General features: G+C 52.1%; 1 protein-coding gene and 1 pseudogene across 14 annotated transcripts in view; one reads left to right on the forward strand and one right to left on the reverse strand.

The window, feature by feature from the left end:
* LOC309626363 (taste receptor cell protein 1-like) overlaps positions 1–14,163 on the reverse strand; it is an 83,734-nt gene that overhangs the window by 8,975 nt on the left and 60,596 nt on the right. The window contains exons 3-4 of one of the 13 annotated variants that reach the window (XM_082386996.1): positions 1,988–2,109; positions 12–1,222 (exon numbers count right to left, since the gene is read on the reverse strand). The exons of the other annotated variants lie outside the window; for them this stretch is intronic. Coding sequence (XP_082243122.1) covers positions 327–1,222; positions 1,988–2,109 — 1,018 coding nt within the window. The 3' untranslated portion in view covers positions 12–326. Of the gene's footprint in view, positions 1–11; positions 1,223–1,987; positions 2,110–14,163 lie in introns of those variants that run through there. 13 annotated transcript variants of the gene reach the window in all.
* LOC309626377 (stress-induced-phosphoprotein 1 pseudogene) lies at positions 7,788–10,470 on the forward strand (annotated as a pseudogene). Its single transcript has one exon. The product of its transcript is annotated as a stress-induced-phosphoprotein 1 pseudogene (transcript).

The following is a 14,163-nucleotide window of genomic DNA, read 5'->3' on the forward strand; positions in this document are numbered from 1 at the left end:
TGCAATGAGACAGTCTGGCCAGGGTGAGGCAGGAAAGACGACTGGGAGGAGGTGGCACCTCCAGGGACGCTCGGGAAGGCCAGAGGCACATCCGAGGGAGAGGGTGGTCAAGGGGGCTGGGTTGGCAGGGACCACCGGCCCAGGCTGGACTGTCCACTGAAGAGCAGCCATCCCTGTAACCACCAGAGGCAGGGCAGGTGGGACGCTGGAAACACTGAAGGGAAGGCCTGAGGTTGTAGGTGGGAACTCAGATGCAGAAGCATCCGGAGAGGTTCTGGCCCCGGTGGTGAAGGGGGAAACTGAGGCCAGGACTGGTGATGGTGATGTTAGTGCAGGTGACGGGGATGAGGGTGGGGACGACAGTGGCAGTGATGCTGATGACGACTGTGAAGAGGGTACCGCCGAGGGCAATGGCAACATTGAAGGACCACTGGGCGCTGGGCCCAGACTAGATGCCGACCACTTCTGAGTGAGCCTGAGCCCACTGTGAGGGCTGTGGAGGCCGTGTCCAGCCCTGACCACACTGTTGTTACAGGGAGAAGAGGCACTGTGGCAGCCAACGTGTTACTGATCGATGTAAACGCAAGTGGGCCCTGGGGTGCTGAGGACACGGCCTTCTCTGGGGCCTTTGGAGCCAATGTCAGAAGTGGGGCGGTCCCTGGCCTGAAGTTGCTGGCCCCTGATGCACATGGCACCCAAGCATTGGGGCTGAAGGTGTGCCTGCCCACGGGCCAGGCCAGCGGTTGTGGAGAAGCCTGCGATGGTGACGTGGCAGCTATCTCTGGAGACCCAGTGACCAAGATCTCCTCTCCAGGTCCAGCCACGTAGGACACTGGCTGGGACTCAGGGGCCCTGTGGGCTGCAGGCTCAGCCACTGCTGATGGAGCTGGTCTGGGTGTGGCCCTGCCTGAGACCCCAGTGGTTCCCAAAGGGGCAGGCTGGTCCGAGTGGAGAGGCAAGTCCAGGAGCGAGCCTAGAAGAGCCTGCTGGTCCCCAGTTGCCTCTGGAAAAAGGGCTCCTGCCTTCCTGCCAGGAGCCTCCCCTGGCCTCTTGGCTGAGGGAAAGACTCCAGCGAGGACTGTCACCAAGGAGTTTAATGATGGGAGGAGTATCTTCTTGCTGTCCGCTTGCAAAGCAGATGTGCCAGAAGCCAAGGGAGACGGACCCAGGTCTTTGTGAGGAGGAAGAAGGGGCAGGGCGGAAGCCGAGACCACCAGGACAGCTGCAAAACAGGAGAGGCCTGTTTTGCCAGCCGCTCGGTGGGGTGGGATTGGCCCACAGCCTCTTAGATGCCTGCCCTCCCTGCCTCCCCCCTCCTTTAGGGCACCTGAGGAGACCCAAACCCTGGCCCCGGCTCTGCCCCAAACCACTGGGCTACCTCTGGAGAAACTTCCTTTCTCTGGCCCTAGCCCACCAGAGACAGGGGAACTCTGCCCTGCTGCCAGAAAGGGGGACAGTGAGGGTAAAGGGGCATACCTCAAGGGTCCCTCTCTTCTCTCCCATCCCAGCTCCACCCCATGGCAGGACCCCTCCCCAGGGGAGTCTTTTCTGGTGAGACCCAGGCTGCTTGAGGATGCTGGGAAGTGCTGTTCAACCTCCAGCAAGGAAACAAGGCAATTACCTTATTCCATTCCCAGAACACAGGATGCTTCTTGAGGGCTGAAGGGGGGTGGGGGGATGGGGAGGGGACCCATCTCTGAAAGCTGTAATACCACACCTGGCTACAAGGGTGCACTGAGCCCCTTGGGGGCCAGCCCCATGGCAGGTTCCCCCAAGTGGGTGACGCTGAGTGCCCTCATGGAGCCCCAAGCATGGGGGACTGAGGAGGGGATCCTGGCCCCGTCTCAGGATCCTCCGAGCTGACCAAAGCCAGGCTGACATGAAGACAAGGAAGGCCAGCCCTGACGGAGCCATGGAAGTCCCCCAGGTGAGTGGGCGGGGTCTAAGACAGCCCCCCCCTACCCCCAGGGGCTGCACCTCCACTTACCAGCCAGGAGAAGCCCAGCGGCTGGAAGCCACTGCCTGCTCATGCCGAAGGCTCCCGCTCGGGCTGCCAAGCCTCCAGGACCAGGTGGAAGGTGGCAGATGGAACACTCCGCTCGGATCCCCCTTCAGGAAAGGAAGGTTGCCCAGCTGTGAGCTCTGGCTGGCTGAAGCCTCCAGCCACTCCCTGAGCTGCATCTGCCCGGCCCCCTTCCACAGTTCTGCCCTGCAGCTCAGCTGCAAGCCCCTGCTTCCTGACCCTCCAGCAAAGCCCTTCTCCCTTTGGGCTGCAGACTCTGTTGAATGTGCCAGCCCCACAGCCTGAGAGGTTATAGGCCTGAAAACCTATTGAAGAAGAATGAGAAGTTCTGTCCAGTCTTCAAATGCGAAGAATGAAAAGTTCTGTCCAGTTATAGGCCTGAAAACCTATTGAACAAGAATGAAAAGTTCTGTCCAGTCTTCAAATGCGAGGTGGGTGCTCTTCGTGGATGTGGTGAGGGTCTCAGTGGTGCAGATGGTCCGGGCGTGGGTGGGGGCGTGAGTGGTGCTGACGGTGGGGTGGGGTGGCTGTGGCGACAGTGGCAGTCACGGTAGAGCTGTGATGATGGCAGAGGTGCTAACGTGGTGGGAGCTCTGCTGGTGTCCAGGTAGGATGGGACTTGGTGGAGGGCAGTGACACTGACAGCCACGCCCCATCCCCTGCCCCAGCTCCTGAGGCACTTTGGTCCCCGCTCCCACCACATTAGGCTAGGAGGGGAGTCTGGAGGAGGGCAGATCAGAGAACAGTCCCCATCTTGCCCGCCCCCACTGGGCCCCCGTGGAATCCTCGCCAGAGACCTGGACTGGGGATGTTGGGTGTGGAGATGGGTGGGCTTTGGGTTGAGGGGTCCTTCCCGGGTACCCCCGCAGACCTGGCATTCTGGGCAGACCCAGAGCGGTGTGCAGTCTCAACCAGAGCCTCCTGGTCCTTGCTGCAGTCATTCCTGCTTTCCGCTCACCAGCCCCCTTCCTCCCCCTGCCCCTGCAGACACAGGAGGAGAAGGACCGGGGCGGCCCTAAGAAGCTCTGAGCTGCTGAGGGCAGGAAGGGCAGGGGTCTGGTGCCTTCACGGGCGCCAGCTCGGCTTGGGGCTCAGACCATGCTCCGCATCCCTCCCCCGCCAGCCCCACCCCCAGCAGCCGTAGGAAGTTTTCAGCTCTTTCAAAGCCTCTCCCACCAGGCTCCTGGCCTGTGTGTGACCTCCGAGAGGGTCAGTGACCTGTCTGTCCCAGGTCACTCAGGACAGGCAGACCGCAGAAACCCCTTAAGGGGAGATAATCCCTAGAACCCTTCACAGCAGGAAATCAGGCTGGAAACTCCCGGCCTCCTCGCCTGCCTCTTGCCACCACCCAGCAACTCCTACCTGGAGGCACTCCTTCCTCTAAGGGAAAAATCCTCCATGGTCCGACCCAGCCCTAACACATATGTCATCCCAGGATCAGGCAAACCCCTCAGCCCAGCCCTTTCCCTCTGTTCAATCACAGCTCAACTGCTTTGTAAACCTGCACTCCTCTGTCTGCACACCCAGCGGCTGCCTTCTGCACCCCAGCCCCTTCGGGGTGAAGAGGTTAAGAGTCCAGGCCTGGCCAGGTTGTAGGGTGGATGCCCTCCTAAGGGCAGGCTTTGGTCTTTGACAACTTATACCTCCAGTCCTAGTTCCATTGCCCCCATTCTCCCACCTACCCTTCCATAAGTGCCGCCCCCCCCCGACCCTGGCCTGTGACCCCATCTCCCAGGCCAGCCAACCCACTCTGGCACCCCCATTCCATCTCCCTTGCCTGTGCTCCCAGGATGCCCAGGTCTTACCTGGTGACGCCAGGAAGCCTCTGTCTCCGGAGATGTCAGTGTCCCACAAAGGGGGGAGTGATTGCAGAGACCCCAACCTCTGCCCAGGCTGGCAGGGCCGCCCCCTTCCCAGCACCCTCAGGGCCAGGAAGATTTGATTTCTGATGGCTCCAGTCCAAGAGCAAAAGCCACTCACACCCTAGGACACTGGGTCCTCATTTCCTGGCACCTTCAGCGCCCCTCCTGGCCAGGCCAGGCCAGTCTAGGCGAGGCTGGGGCCAAAGCTGGGGGCAGGGCTAAAGATTCTCTCAGCTCTGAGGCCGGTTTAGCAGCGATGGTCAAAGCAGGAGCTCCCAGGGGCAGGAGAGGGATGAGGGACAGAAGCATGCCTGAAGACCACTGCACGCCACCGGGCAAGGGCTCTGGGCTCAGGCTCCAGTGGTTGGAGAGGAGCACATGCTCACTCTCCCCGTCAAGCCCCTGCTGATCAAGAACAATTTTACAGAGAAAGCTCAATGAAGAGCTAGAGATCAGGGCTCAGCCTGTGTCTAGGATCAGGGCTTAGGTTATGCACAAGGATGGGGCTCAGTCTACGACAGGGCTGGTTCTGGAATTTGCGCTTGAGCTGGGCTAGACCTGGGGTCTCGCTGCTCTTCCCCTGCGCTCCAACAGGATGGACATCCCAACACCTGAAATAAACTGTTCCTCGTACCTGAAATAAATTGAGTGGGAATTCTAGCTTAGATCAAGGATTTCAATACAAGAACTTTTAGAAGATTCACAGCCTCTAGGGCAGGATGGGGATCTGGCACCAAGGGTTGGGTAGTATTCCTCCTCTGTGGAGCAGCTCAAACCCCTCAACCAGGCCCTTGCCTGGCACTGCAGCCGGTGCCAGTGCCTCCCTCCTTCTCCTGAGCTCCACAGCCCTGAGAAGACCACAGTCTAGCGCGATTATAGTCTGACTGTTCTGTGTAAGAGCTCTGCACCGCCCCCATGCCCCATTCCTAACACAGCACAGTACAGAGGGGAACCCTCTCTCTCTGTGATCATCGGGGGCAGTGGCTTCCTGGGGAAGCAGGAGGGTCTGCACTGGGGGTCATCCTGTGACCCTAGTCCAGCACCAGAAGAGAGGGTGTGTGGAGACCCAAAGAGTCCTGGAGAACATGACAGCAGTGGGCAAGGTGAGACCCCAAAGGGAGGAACAAGACAGGTGGTCCCAGGGCTGACCAGGCAGACATTTGCCTAGACACACCGGCAGTGGGGCTGGCAGATGTTCAGCTTTGCCTATGTACCTTCCGGAGGTAAGGCCTCTCCAGCTTCGAAGGTGGGCCTCCCCTTCCTGGCTCTCTCTTCCGGGCTCCCAGCCCTCTGGTGGAGGAGTGGGGGTGGGGTGGGGGATCAGCTTACACTCCTCATGTGCCCCTTGGCAGGTGCCTGCCGGATCCAGACCTTAATCCCCGTCTGTTACCTTGCTCCTCACAGGAGTGTTGCTATGATGGCCCAAGGGCTCCAGCCACTTGACCAGGACAGAATAGGGGGCTCACAGGAGGAACAGGGAGAAGACTATGGGGGAGCCCGGGACCCTCTGCATCCTCTGCTGAATTCTCAATTCTCCACAGCCATTGGAGGCCTCTGGCCAGCCTGCCTGGCTGACCTTAGTCCTGGCCCACTCCCCAGCCCAGCTCCAGCCCTCTCCCCTCGACCCACCCCTGCCACGACTGCTGAGGTGGCCATGTGCTGGCTGAGGAGGGACAGCAGAGGCGGTATGAGAGAGGAAACAGCACCTTCCTGCCTCACTGTGCTTCCAGGGAGGGTGTTCTGGGCCAAGAGAATAGCCTTAGCAAAGCTCTACAGGTGAGTCAGCTCATGCACGGGAGGGAGCCGCATTCCAGAGCCCCCAGTTCCCTAGCTCAGGGACCCAGTCAAGGCTCCCCCAGGGTCGGGGAAGGGTCTCCGGTTCTCCAGTTACAGCCTTGCCTACTGCTGCATCACCCAGGTATCCACGATGTCAACCCACCTCTTTCAAGCACATCGACAGGGTGAGAATCACTCTGTGAGGCCCTGTCAGGGGCAAGGACAGATAGATGTCCCTGCTGAATCAGGCAAACTGACTTCTTCCCTGCCTCTCCCCTGCCCACCTTTGCCTCACCTGCTGTCTGTCCTTCCTCTCCGGGAATAACGGTGCCCAAGTAGGAAACCTGGCCCCAGACCTGCCCTTTATCTCCAAAGGTGCGTCCTCTAAGGTCAGGGGTCTGACACTTAGAGCCATTTTTCCTGGGTTTTTCTGCCCAGACTGGCATCTGTCCTGCTGGAACCTCTGGCTGGATTCCCCCCCTTACCAAGTCAGGCTGTGTATGGTGTTGAATGATAAAAAAAGGAAAATCATGGTTCTCATACAGATAAAAAATGAACACATGTTAAAGATTGTGTTTAACTCAGTATTAATGAGGGAATCAGGCAGATGTTACAACCAGTTCAAAGGAGAATTCAAAGAAGCCTTAATTTATATGGAATAAAGGAATGTTTAAATAAATTTTGAAATACATGTAAAACTGGCTTTTTCTATTGGTGGGGGGAGGGTCTAAATCTCCAGCGAACAATCTACTTGCATGATTATAAACAATTATTTTGCACTGCTATCAGTCATCCACAAGGTACAGGTTGTAAAAAAAGAGATGTTTGTTTAAAAATATATAGAGAGAGCATCAGAAGAATGTGTTCTAATCAAAACAATGCATAGTTTTCCATTGGAAACATCCAGTAATTTTTTTTTTTTAATTCAAAATTTCCTTACAGTGATCAGACTCTCTGAGCTGTGAAGCAGAGGAAATGGGACTTAGTAGGTACTGGAGATGTCAGGGAAGGCTTCCTGGAGGAGAGGGGGAGGACAGGATAGGAAAGGGGAGGGCACTAGCAGAGACCACTGGTTGTCCCTGAATAATCCTCCTCCCGTTCTTCATTACTAATACTATCCCTTATTTTTTTTAATTTATTTTTTGGCTGTGCCGTGCAGCATGTGGGATCTTAGTTCCTCAGTTCCCCGACCAGGTATCGAACCCGTGCCCCCTGCATTGGGAGCGTGGAGTCTCAACCAGTGGACCACCAGGGAAGTCCCCACTATCCCTTATTCTTAGCTGGGCATGGGGTGGTCCAGAATAAAGACTATATTTCCTAGCCTCCCTTGTAGTGGGTGTGACCACGTGACCCCGTTCTGGCCAATAGGATGAGTGCCGTGAGGGATGTAGGGTAAGCGTCCCCAAAAGGAAAAGGTGTTACTCTTTGTCCTTCTCCTTCTTGCTGACTGAAATGTGAAACTCAAGCTCTTGGACCATGAAGTAGAGGCTGTGAGTGGAAGATGGTGGAGCAAAAAAGGAAGGTCCTAGACATCCCTGTAAAGTCACCTGACCGACCGTGGACTACCCACCTCCAAACTTGTTTGGTGTGAGAGAGAAATAAATGTCTGTCTTATTCAAACCACTGTTATTTGGGGTTTTCTGTTTTTTTTTTTTTTTTTTACTGCCCTAGCCCTGACTTTACACCTGTGTTGGGTAGAAACTTTGCATGGCCTCCCTTCTCTGACTCAGCAGCCCCCAACTCAGCCAACATGAGCGGGGCCCCCTCAGTGGGGGCAGTGGACGGTCTTTGGGGCATGCATCCCTTTCAGGCAGCCCAGTCTTTTAGGCGCTCTTAGCCCTTCATGATTTTCCTCTCTTCACCCTTCTCCATGTCTCCCCAACAAGCACCCTCCACTCGGGCTAAGTGGGAACCCTCATCCTTTCCAGGTTCATTTCCAACTCCATGCTTTTGCTCCTGTCTCAAGAAGGAGTAGGCAGTATGAACTGCCCATTAACCAAGGAAGAAATTGGAAAAGCAGTGCAATTTTTACCTTTAATAAAAACTCTGGCTGCAGAGAAACAGAAATCTGCTTGAAGCTGTCAGAGAGTCAACACAATAGTGAAGAATTCCTAGAGCAAGATACAGGAGGAGGCAAAAATTCAGAGAGGGAGGCTCAGCATTTAGAGCTGTTTTCCCATGGCAGGCAGCGGGGGCGGGGGTGTGTTGCCAATCCTAAAAAGGCAGCTGGGAAGCTGAGCAGTACTTTGAACAGCTTCCAGATTACTACAGAGACAAAAGTAGGAGCCCAGGGCCTGCCAGAGTTTGGGGCAGGGTGTGTGAATGGCTCTTATAAATCCACAGACCACTGGTTTGAGACCCTGGAAGGCTGTACCTTGGGAGTAAGGGTGATCTGGAAGCCAGACCTCACATAGACTGCAGCCCAGCTTTGAGTCTCAATCCCTAAAATTGGATTAAAATGATCTTTGGGGCTTCCCTGGTGGTGCAGTGGTTGAGAGTCTGCCTGCTAATGCAGGGGACACAGGTTCGAGCCCTGGTCTGAGAGGATCTCACATGCTGCGGAGCGACTGAGCCCGTGAGCCACAACTGCTGAGCCTGCGCGTCTGGAGCCTGTGCTCCGCAACAAGAGAGGCCGTGATAGTGAGAGGCCCGCGCACCGCGATGAGGAGTGGCCCCCACTTGCCGCCACTGGAGAAAGCCCTTGCACAGAAACGAAGACCCAACACAGCCAAAAATAAATAAATAAATAAATAAATAAATTTAAAAATGATCTTTAATTTCTAGTGAGTTCAGGCACCGGGACAGGAAAACAAAATTGTCTCTGCAGGAAGATAACATTATGTTAATCCTCAAAACATGTTACAAACTAATTTTTTTTTTTTTAATATTCGGCACACAACTAAGGCAGCCAGGCACAGGAGGAGACCAGACAATTGAACCAAGAGCTAGCAGAAACAACAGACAATAGAAACACTCTCAGAGGATGGTTGCAAAACTCTTGCCTTCAAGCCTGACTGGGGCAAGGGCTATTCATGAAAAGCAGAAGCTCTTGAGTTCTTAAACCCATTTGAAGAAGCCAAGCGAACATATGAGGAGGGTTTAAAACACAAAGCAAACAATCCTCAGCTCAAAGAGGGTTTACAGAGTATGGAGGCCTGGCTGGCAGAAAGGAAATTCATGAACCCTTTCAACATATCCAATCTGTACCAGAAGTTGGAGCGTGATCCCAGGACAATACCTCCACCACCACCTCCTCCCAAAAAGGAGACCAAGCCAGAGCCAATGGAAAAAGATCTTCAGGAGAGTAAGAAGCAGGCACTAAAAGGAAAAGAATTGGGGAATGATGCTTTTAAGAAGAAAGATTCTGACGCAACCTTGAAGCTCTATGACGGAGCCACAGGCCTGGACCCCACCAACATGACTTTCATGACCAACCAAGCAGCCGTGTACATTGAAAAGGGCAACTACAGTGAATTCCGGGAGCTTTTTGAGAAGGCCATTGAAGTTGGCGAAGAAGACTACCGACAGACTACCAGAGCTTATGCTCAAATTGGCAACGCCTATTTCAAAGAAGAAAAGTACAAGGATGCCATCCATTTCTACAACAAGTCTCTGGCAGAGCACTGAACCCCAGATGTGCTCAAGAAATGCCAACAGGAAGAGAAAATCCTGCAGTAGCAAGAGTGACTGGCCTACATAAACCCTGAGTGGGCTTTAGAGGAGAAGAACAAAGGCAATGCATGTTTTCAGAAAAGGGACTATCCCCAGGCCAGGAAGCATTAAACGGAAGCCATCAAACAGAACTCAAAAGATGCTAAATTGTACAGCAATCGAGCTTCCTGCTATAGCAACCTCCTGGAGTTTCAGATGGCACTCAAGGACTGTGAGGAATGTATCAGGCTACAGCCAACGTTCATCAAGGGTTATACATGGAAAGCAGCTGCCCTAGAAGTGATGAAAGACTACTACCCAAAGGCCACAAATGTCTACCAGAAGACACCAGACCTGGACTCCAACTGTAAAGGAAGCAGCGGACGGTTACCAATGCTACCTCATGGCCCAGTACAACCAACACAACAGCCTGAAGATGTGAAGTGATGGGCTGTGGCTGCCTTGAGGTGCAGCAGATAATGAGTGACCCGGCCATGCAGCTCATCCTGGAACAGGTGCAGAAGTACCCCTAGGAATGTAAATTGGTACAGCCACTATGGAAAACAGTATGGAGGTTCCTCAAAAAACAAAAAAAGAGTTGCCATATGACCTAGCAATCCCACTCCTGGGCATACATCCAGACAAAACTATAATTTGAAAAACACGCACCCCTATGTTCATAGAAGAACTATTTACAATAGCCAAGACATGGAAACAACCTAAATGACCATCGACAGATGAATGGATAAAGAAGATGTGGTACATATACACAATGGAATATTACTCAGCCATCAAAAAGAGCAAAAGAATGCCATTTGCAGCAACATGGATGGATCTAGAGATTATCATACTAAGCGAAGTAAGTCAGAAAGAGAAAGACAAATACCATACGATATCACTTATATGTGGAATCTAAAATATGATACAAATCAACACATCTACGAAACAAAAACAAACTCACAGATATAAAGAACAGACTTGTGGTTGCCGAAGTGGGGTGGGTAGGAGAAGGAAGGATTGGGAGTTTGGGATTAGCAGAGGCAAACTATTATATACAGGATGGATAAACAACAAGGTCCTACTGTATAGCACAGGGAACTATATTCAATATCCTGTGACAAACCATAATGGAAAAGAATATGAAAAAACCATAATGGAAAAGAATATATATATATATATATATATATATATATATATATATATATATATATATACACACACACACACACACACACACACCACACACACACCACACACACACATATATATATGGGACCTGGGCCCCTTTGCTGCAGTGCTGCAGTGCTTGCACCTGGACACACATCTCCTCGAGCAACAATACAAAGGAAGTATCAATATAAGGGACTAAAAATAACTGCATGCATGCACAGTTGGGGCAAATTCTGGACAACGAGATACAAAGAGACCAAAAAGCCCAACTGCCACTTCTGAAGAGCTGAAAGCAAAAGCAGGGTACTGTGCATGCCCCCTGCACACAACACCACCAAAGGGATGGGCAAACCTCCTAAGCCACCCCTCTGGCCCAACCCCTGGTCACACCCCTACCCTCACCCCATATTAGGAACCAGCTCGCCCCACCTCAGAGAGTGAGCAAGCAAGGGAACCTGTTGTTTGTTCTCGCTCCCCCGTGCTGCAGCAGGAGCCCCAATAAAGCGTTGCCTGAATTTCTTGTCTGGCCTCTGATCAATTTCTATTGATTAAGGAGGCCAAGAACCCTGATCGGTAACATACTTTGTGGGCCAAGAACCCTGATCAGTAACATACATTGTGGTGACACCACGAAGGGACTATTGGCCCCTTCCCAGGAGAGGATCTGGGCACCTCTGGGACCACTGAACGCAGCTACCCTGTGGTGACAAGCGGCCACCTGAACCTCTTGTTTCAGCGTCACCACGTTTGGTAAGTCTGCCTTCTTGGCCCCTGAGGGCTTCAGTGCCCTCATTCAGGCAACGTTTTCCCCCTCTCCTTGTTCCTTTTCCCTCACCACTTTCTCTTTCCCCTTTGTCCCTTTCCCTCTCCTGAAATCTCTCTACTTCTCTCTCTGTCCTCTCTTACTTCTGTCCTATCCTTCCAAGAGAGTGGATATCAGGCAGCTACAGCATCACTCCTCTCAGCTTGTGAGACCTGCCCCCTCTGGCTGGCAATGGCTCACCTTGACAGGTGACAAGCAGAGGTGGGAGAGGCTCACCTCACACCTTGGTCCAGTGGGCTCTTCCCAACTGGAGATTTGTGAGTGATAGAGGTTCAAACCTCATATCGTGTAGCGTCTGGAAGTCTGATCGTCCCAATATTCTTGACTTTATTTTCCTGCCTCCAAGAGAAGTCCTGTTGGGAATGGGCTGAAGCAGCAGATTTCTATATACTGGTGTACACGTGGGTGAGAGTCCCACCTGTGGATTGGGGACCCACAGATGACGTACAACTGGCTGGTTTCTGGGCTTGATCACCCGGTGGGCAGTGGACAGGGTGCTCCCTCCTTCACTGGCCCTTTCTGGAAGTGCACAGATTGTTGCCTGAATAGACACTGACGGGGCAGGTTGAAATAGCAATCTCTTTCTCTTTCTCTTTTTCAGTCTTTTCTGTCCCGCCTCCCTTTACCTCTCCTTTGGTCCTCACACTTATATTTCCATCTCCCTTCATCCTGAAGACTCCTTGTTTGTATCTTTAAGTTTCTGTCATTGGTACATGGTTTTTTTTTTGTTTTTTGTTTTTGTTTTTTGGCTGCATTGGGTCTTTGTTGCTGTGTGCGGGCTTTCTCTAGTTGCGGCAAGTGGGGGATACTCTTCGTTGCAGTGCATGGGCTTCTCATTGCGGTGGCTTCTCTTGTTGCAGAGCTCAGGCTCTAGGCGCGCAGGCTTCAGTAGTTGTGGCTCACGGGCTCAGTAGTTGTGGCTGGCGGGCTCTAGAGCGCAGGCTCAGTAGTTGTGGTGCACGGGCTTAGTTGCCCCGCGGCATGTGGGATCCTCCCGGACCAGGACTCAAACCCATGTCCCCTGCATTGGCAGGCGGATTCCCAACCACTGCACCACCAGGGAAGCCCCCGGTACATGTTTTTGAAAGGACCTTTGTTTTATGTAGTTTTGTCTGTCTAACTGCTCGTGCAAGTCTCTGCCAACATTGTGAGCATGGTGGAGCATTTATGCCTTGAAATGAAAATGCAGCCCACATAAACTGAGACTCCAGCCTTGGGTTACTTAGTGAGATTTTAAAGAGCAAAAAAAGAAGAGAGGAGCTTGCCTCTCTCTCCTCTGCCTTTGTAACGTAACTCTGCCTGGGCTCTCAGGAACCACCTGATTCATCTGTAGTCCCCCAGACTGAGGGGAAAAAAAAAAAAGAGGGTTTTTAAATTCAAGCAGGAAAACTCTGAGATCTCTGGTTCTGTCTTTATGTAAAAACTAACTTGTAAATAAGCTGTATTTAATTAACTTAAAGAAAATTGAGTACTTATATACATTCTCAGAAATTTAAAAGAAAACTTGGGGCTTCCCTGGTGGTGCAGTGGTTGAGAATCTGCCTGCTAATGCAGGGGACACGGGTTCCAGCCCTGGTCTGGGAAGATCCCACATGCCGCAGAGCAACTAGGCCCGTGAGCCACAATTACTGAGCCTGCGCGTCTGGAGCCTGTGCTCCGCAACAAGAGAGGCCGCGATAATGAGAGGCCCGCGCACTGTGATGAAGAGTGGCCCCCACTTGCCACAACTAGAGAAAGCCCTCGCACAGAAACGAAGACCCAACACAGCCATAAATAAATAAAATAAATAAATAAATATACATGAAATTGCTAAAATTAAAAAAAAAAAAAAAATAGAAAACTCACCAGAATATATTTCAGGTTCATGCCATCTGGGAAATATTCAATATTGAATTAATATCTGATATTAGAGCTAGCTTAAGCTTATGGGTTTAATTAATACAGACCTGTCTTTAGAGTCATCAACATTATTTATTTATTTATTTATTTTTGGCTGCATTGGGTCTTCGTTGTTGCCTGCAGGCTTTCTCTAGTTGCGGCGAGTGGGGGCTGTTCGTCATTGCAGTGCACGGGCTTCTCATTGCAGTGGCTTCTCTTGTTGTGGACCACGGGCTCTAGGCACGCGGGCTTCAGTAGTTTGGGCTCGTGGGCTCTAGAGCACAGGCTCAGTAGTTGTGGTGCACGGGCTTAGTTGCTCCGCGGCATGTGGGATCTTCCCGACCAGGGCTCGAACCCGTGTCCCCTGCATCGGCAGGTGGATTCTTTTTTTTTTTTTTTTTTTTAATTTTTATTTATTTATTTATTTATTATTTATGGCTGTGTTGGGTCTTCTTTTCTGTGCGAGGGCTTTCTCCAGTTGCGGCAAGTGGGGGCCTCTCTTCATCGCGGTGCGCGGACCTCTCATTATCGCGGCCTCTCTTGTTGCGGAGGACAGGCTCCAGACGCGCAGGCTCAGTAATTGTGGCTCACGGGCCTAGTTGCTCCGCGGCATGTGGGATCTTCCCAGACCAGGGCTCGAACCCGTGTCCTCTGCATTAGCAGGCAGATTCTCAACCACTGCGCCACCAGGGAAGCCCCGGCAGGTGGATTCTTAACCACTGGGCCACCAGGGAAGTCCCAGGAGTCCCAGTATGTAGGGTTACTGAAAGTTAATAAGTGCATATTGTTTCTGTTATGAAATTTGTCAACAGGGAAAATAATCTCATATGATTAAATTTTTAAGTAAAGGTAACTGAGATAATAGCTTTTTGCTAAACTCTATAGGAATAATTATGTTTTGGAAATGTCCATCTAAATAGTCTCTCCAAATATTGGTAGTGTGAAACTAAATTAAGTTAAATGATAGGAACTCATTGAGT

The sequence above is a fragment of the Balaenoptera borealis genome (assembly GCF_965194805.1).
Source record: "Balaenoptera borealis genome assembly, chromosome: 3".
Classification (NCBI taxonomy): Eukaryota; Metazoa; Chordata; class Mammalia; order Artiodactyla; family Balaenopteridae; genus Balaenoptera; species Balaenoptera borealis.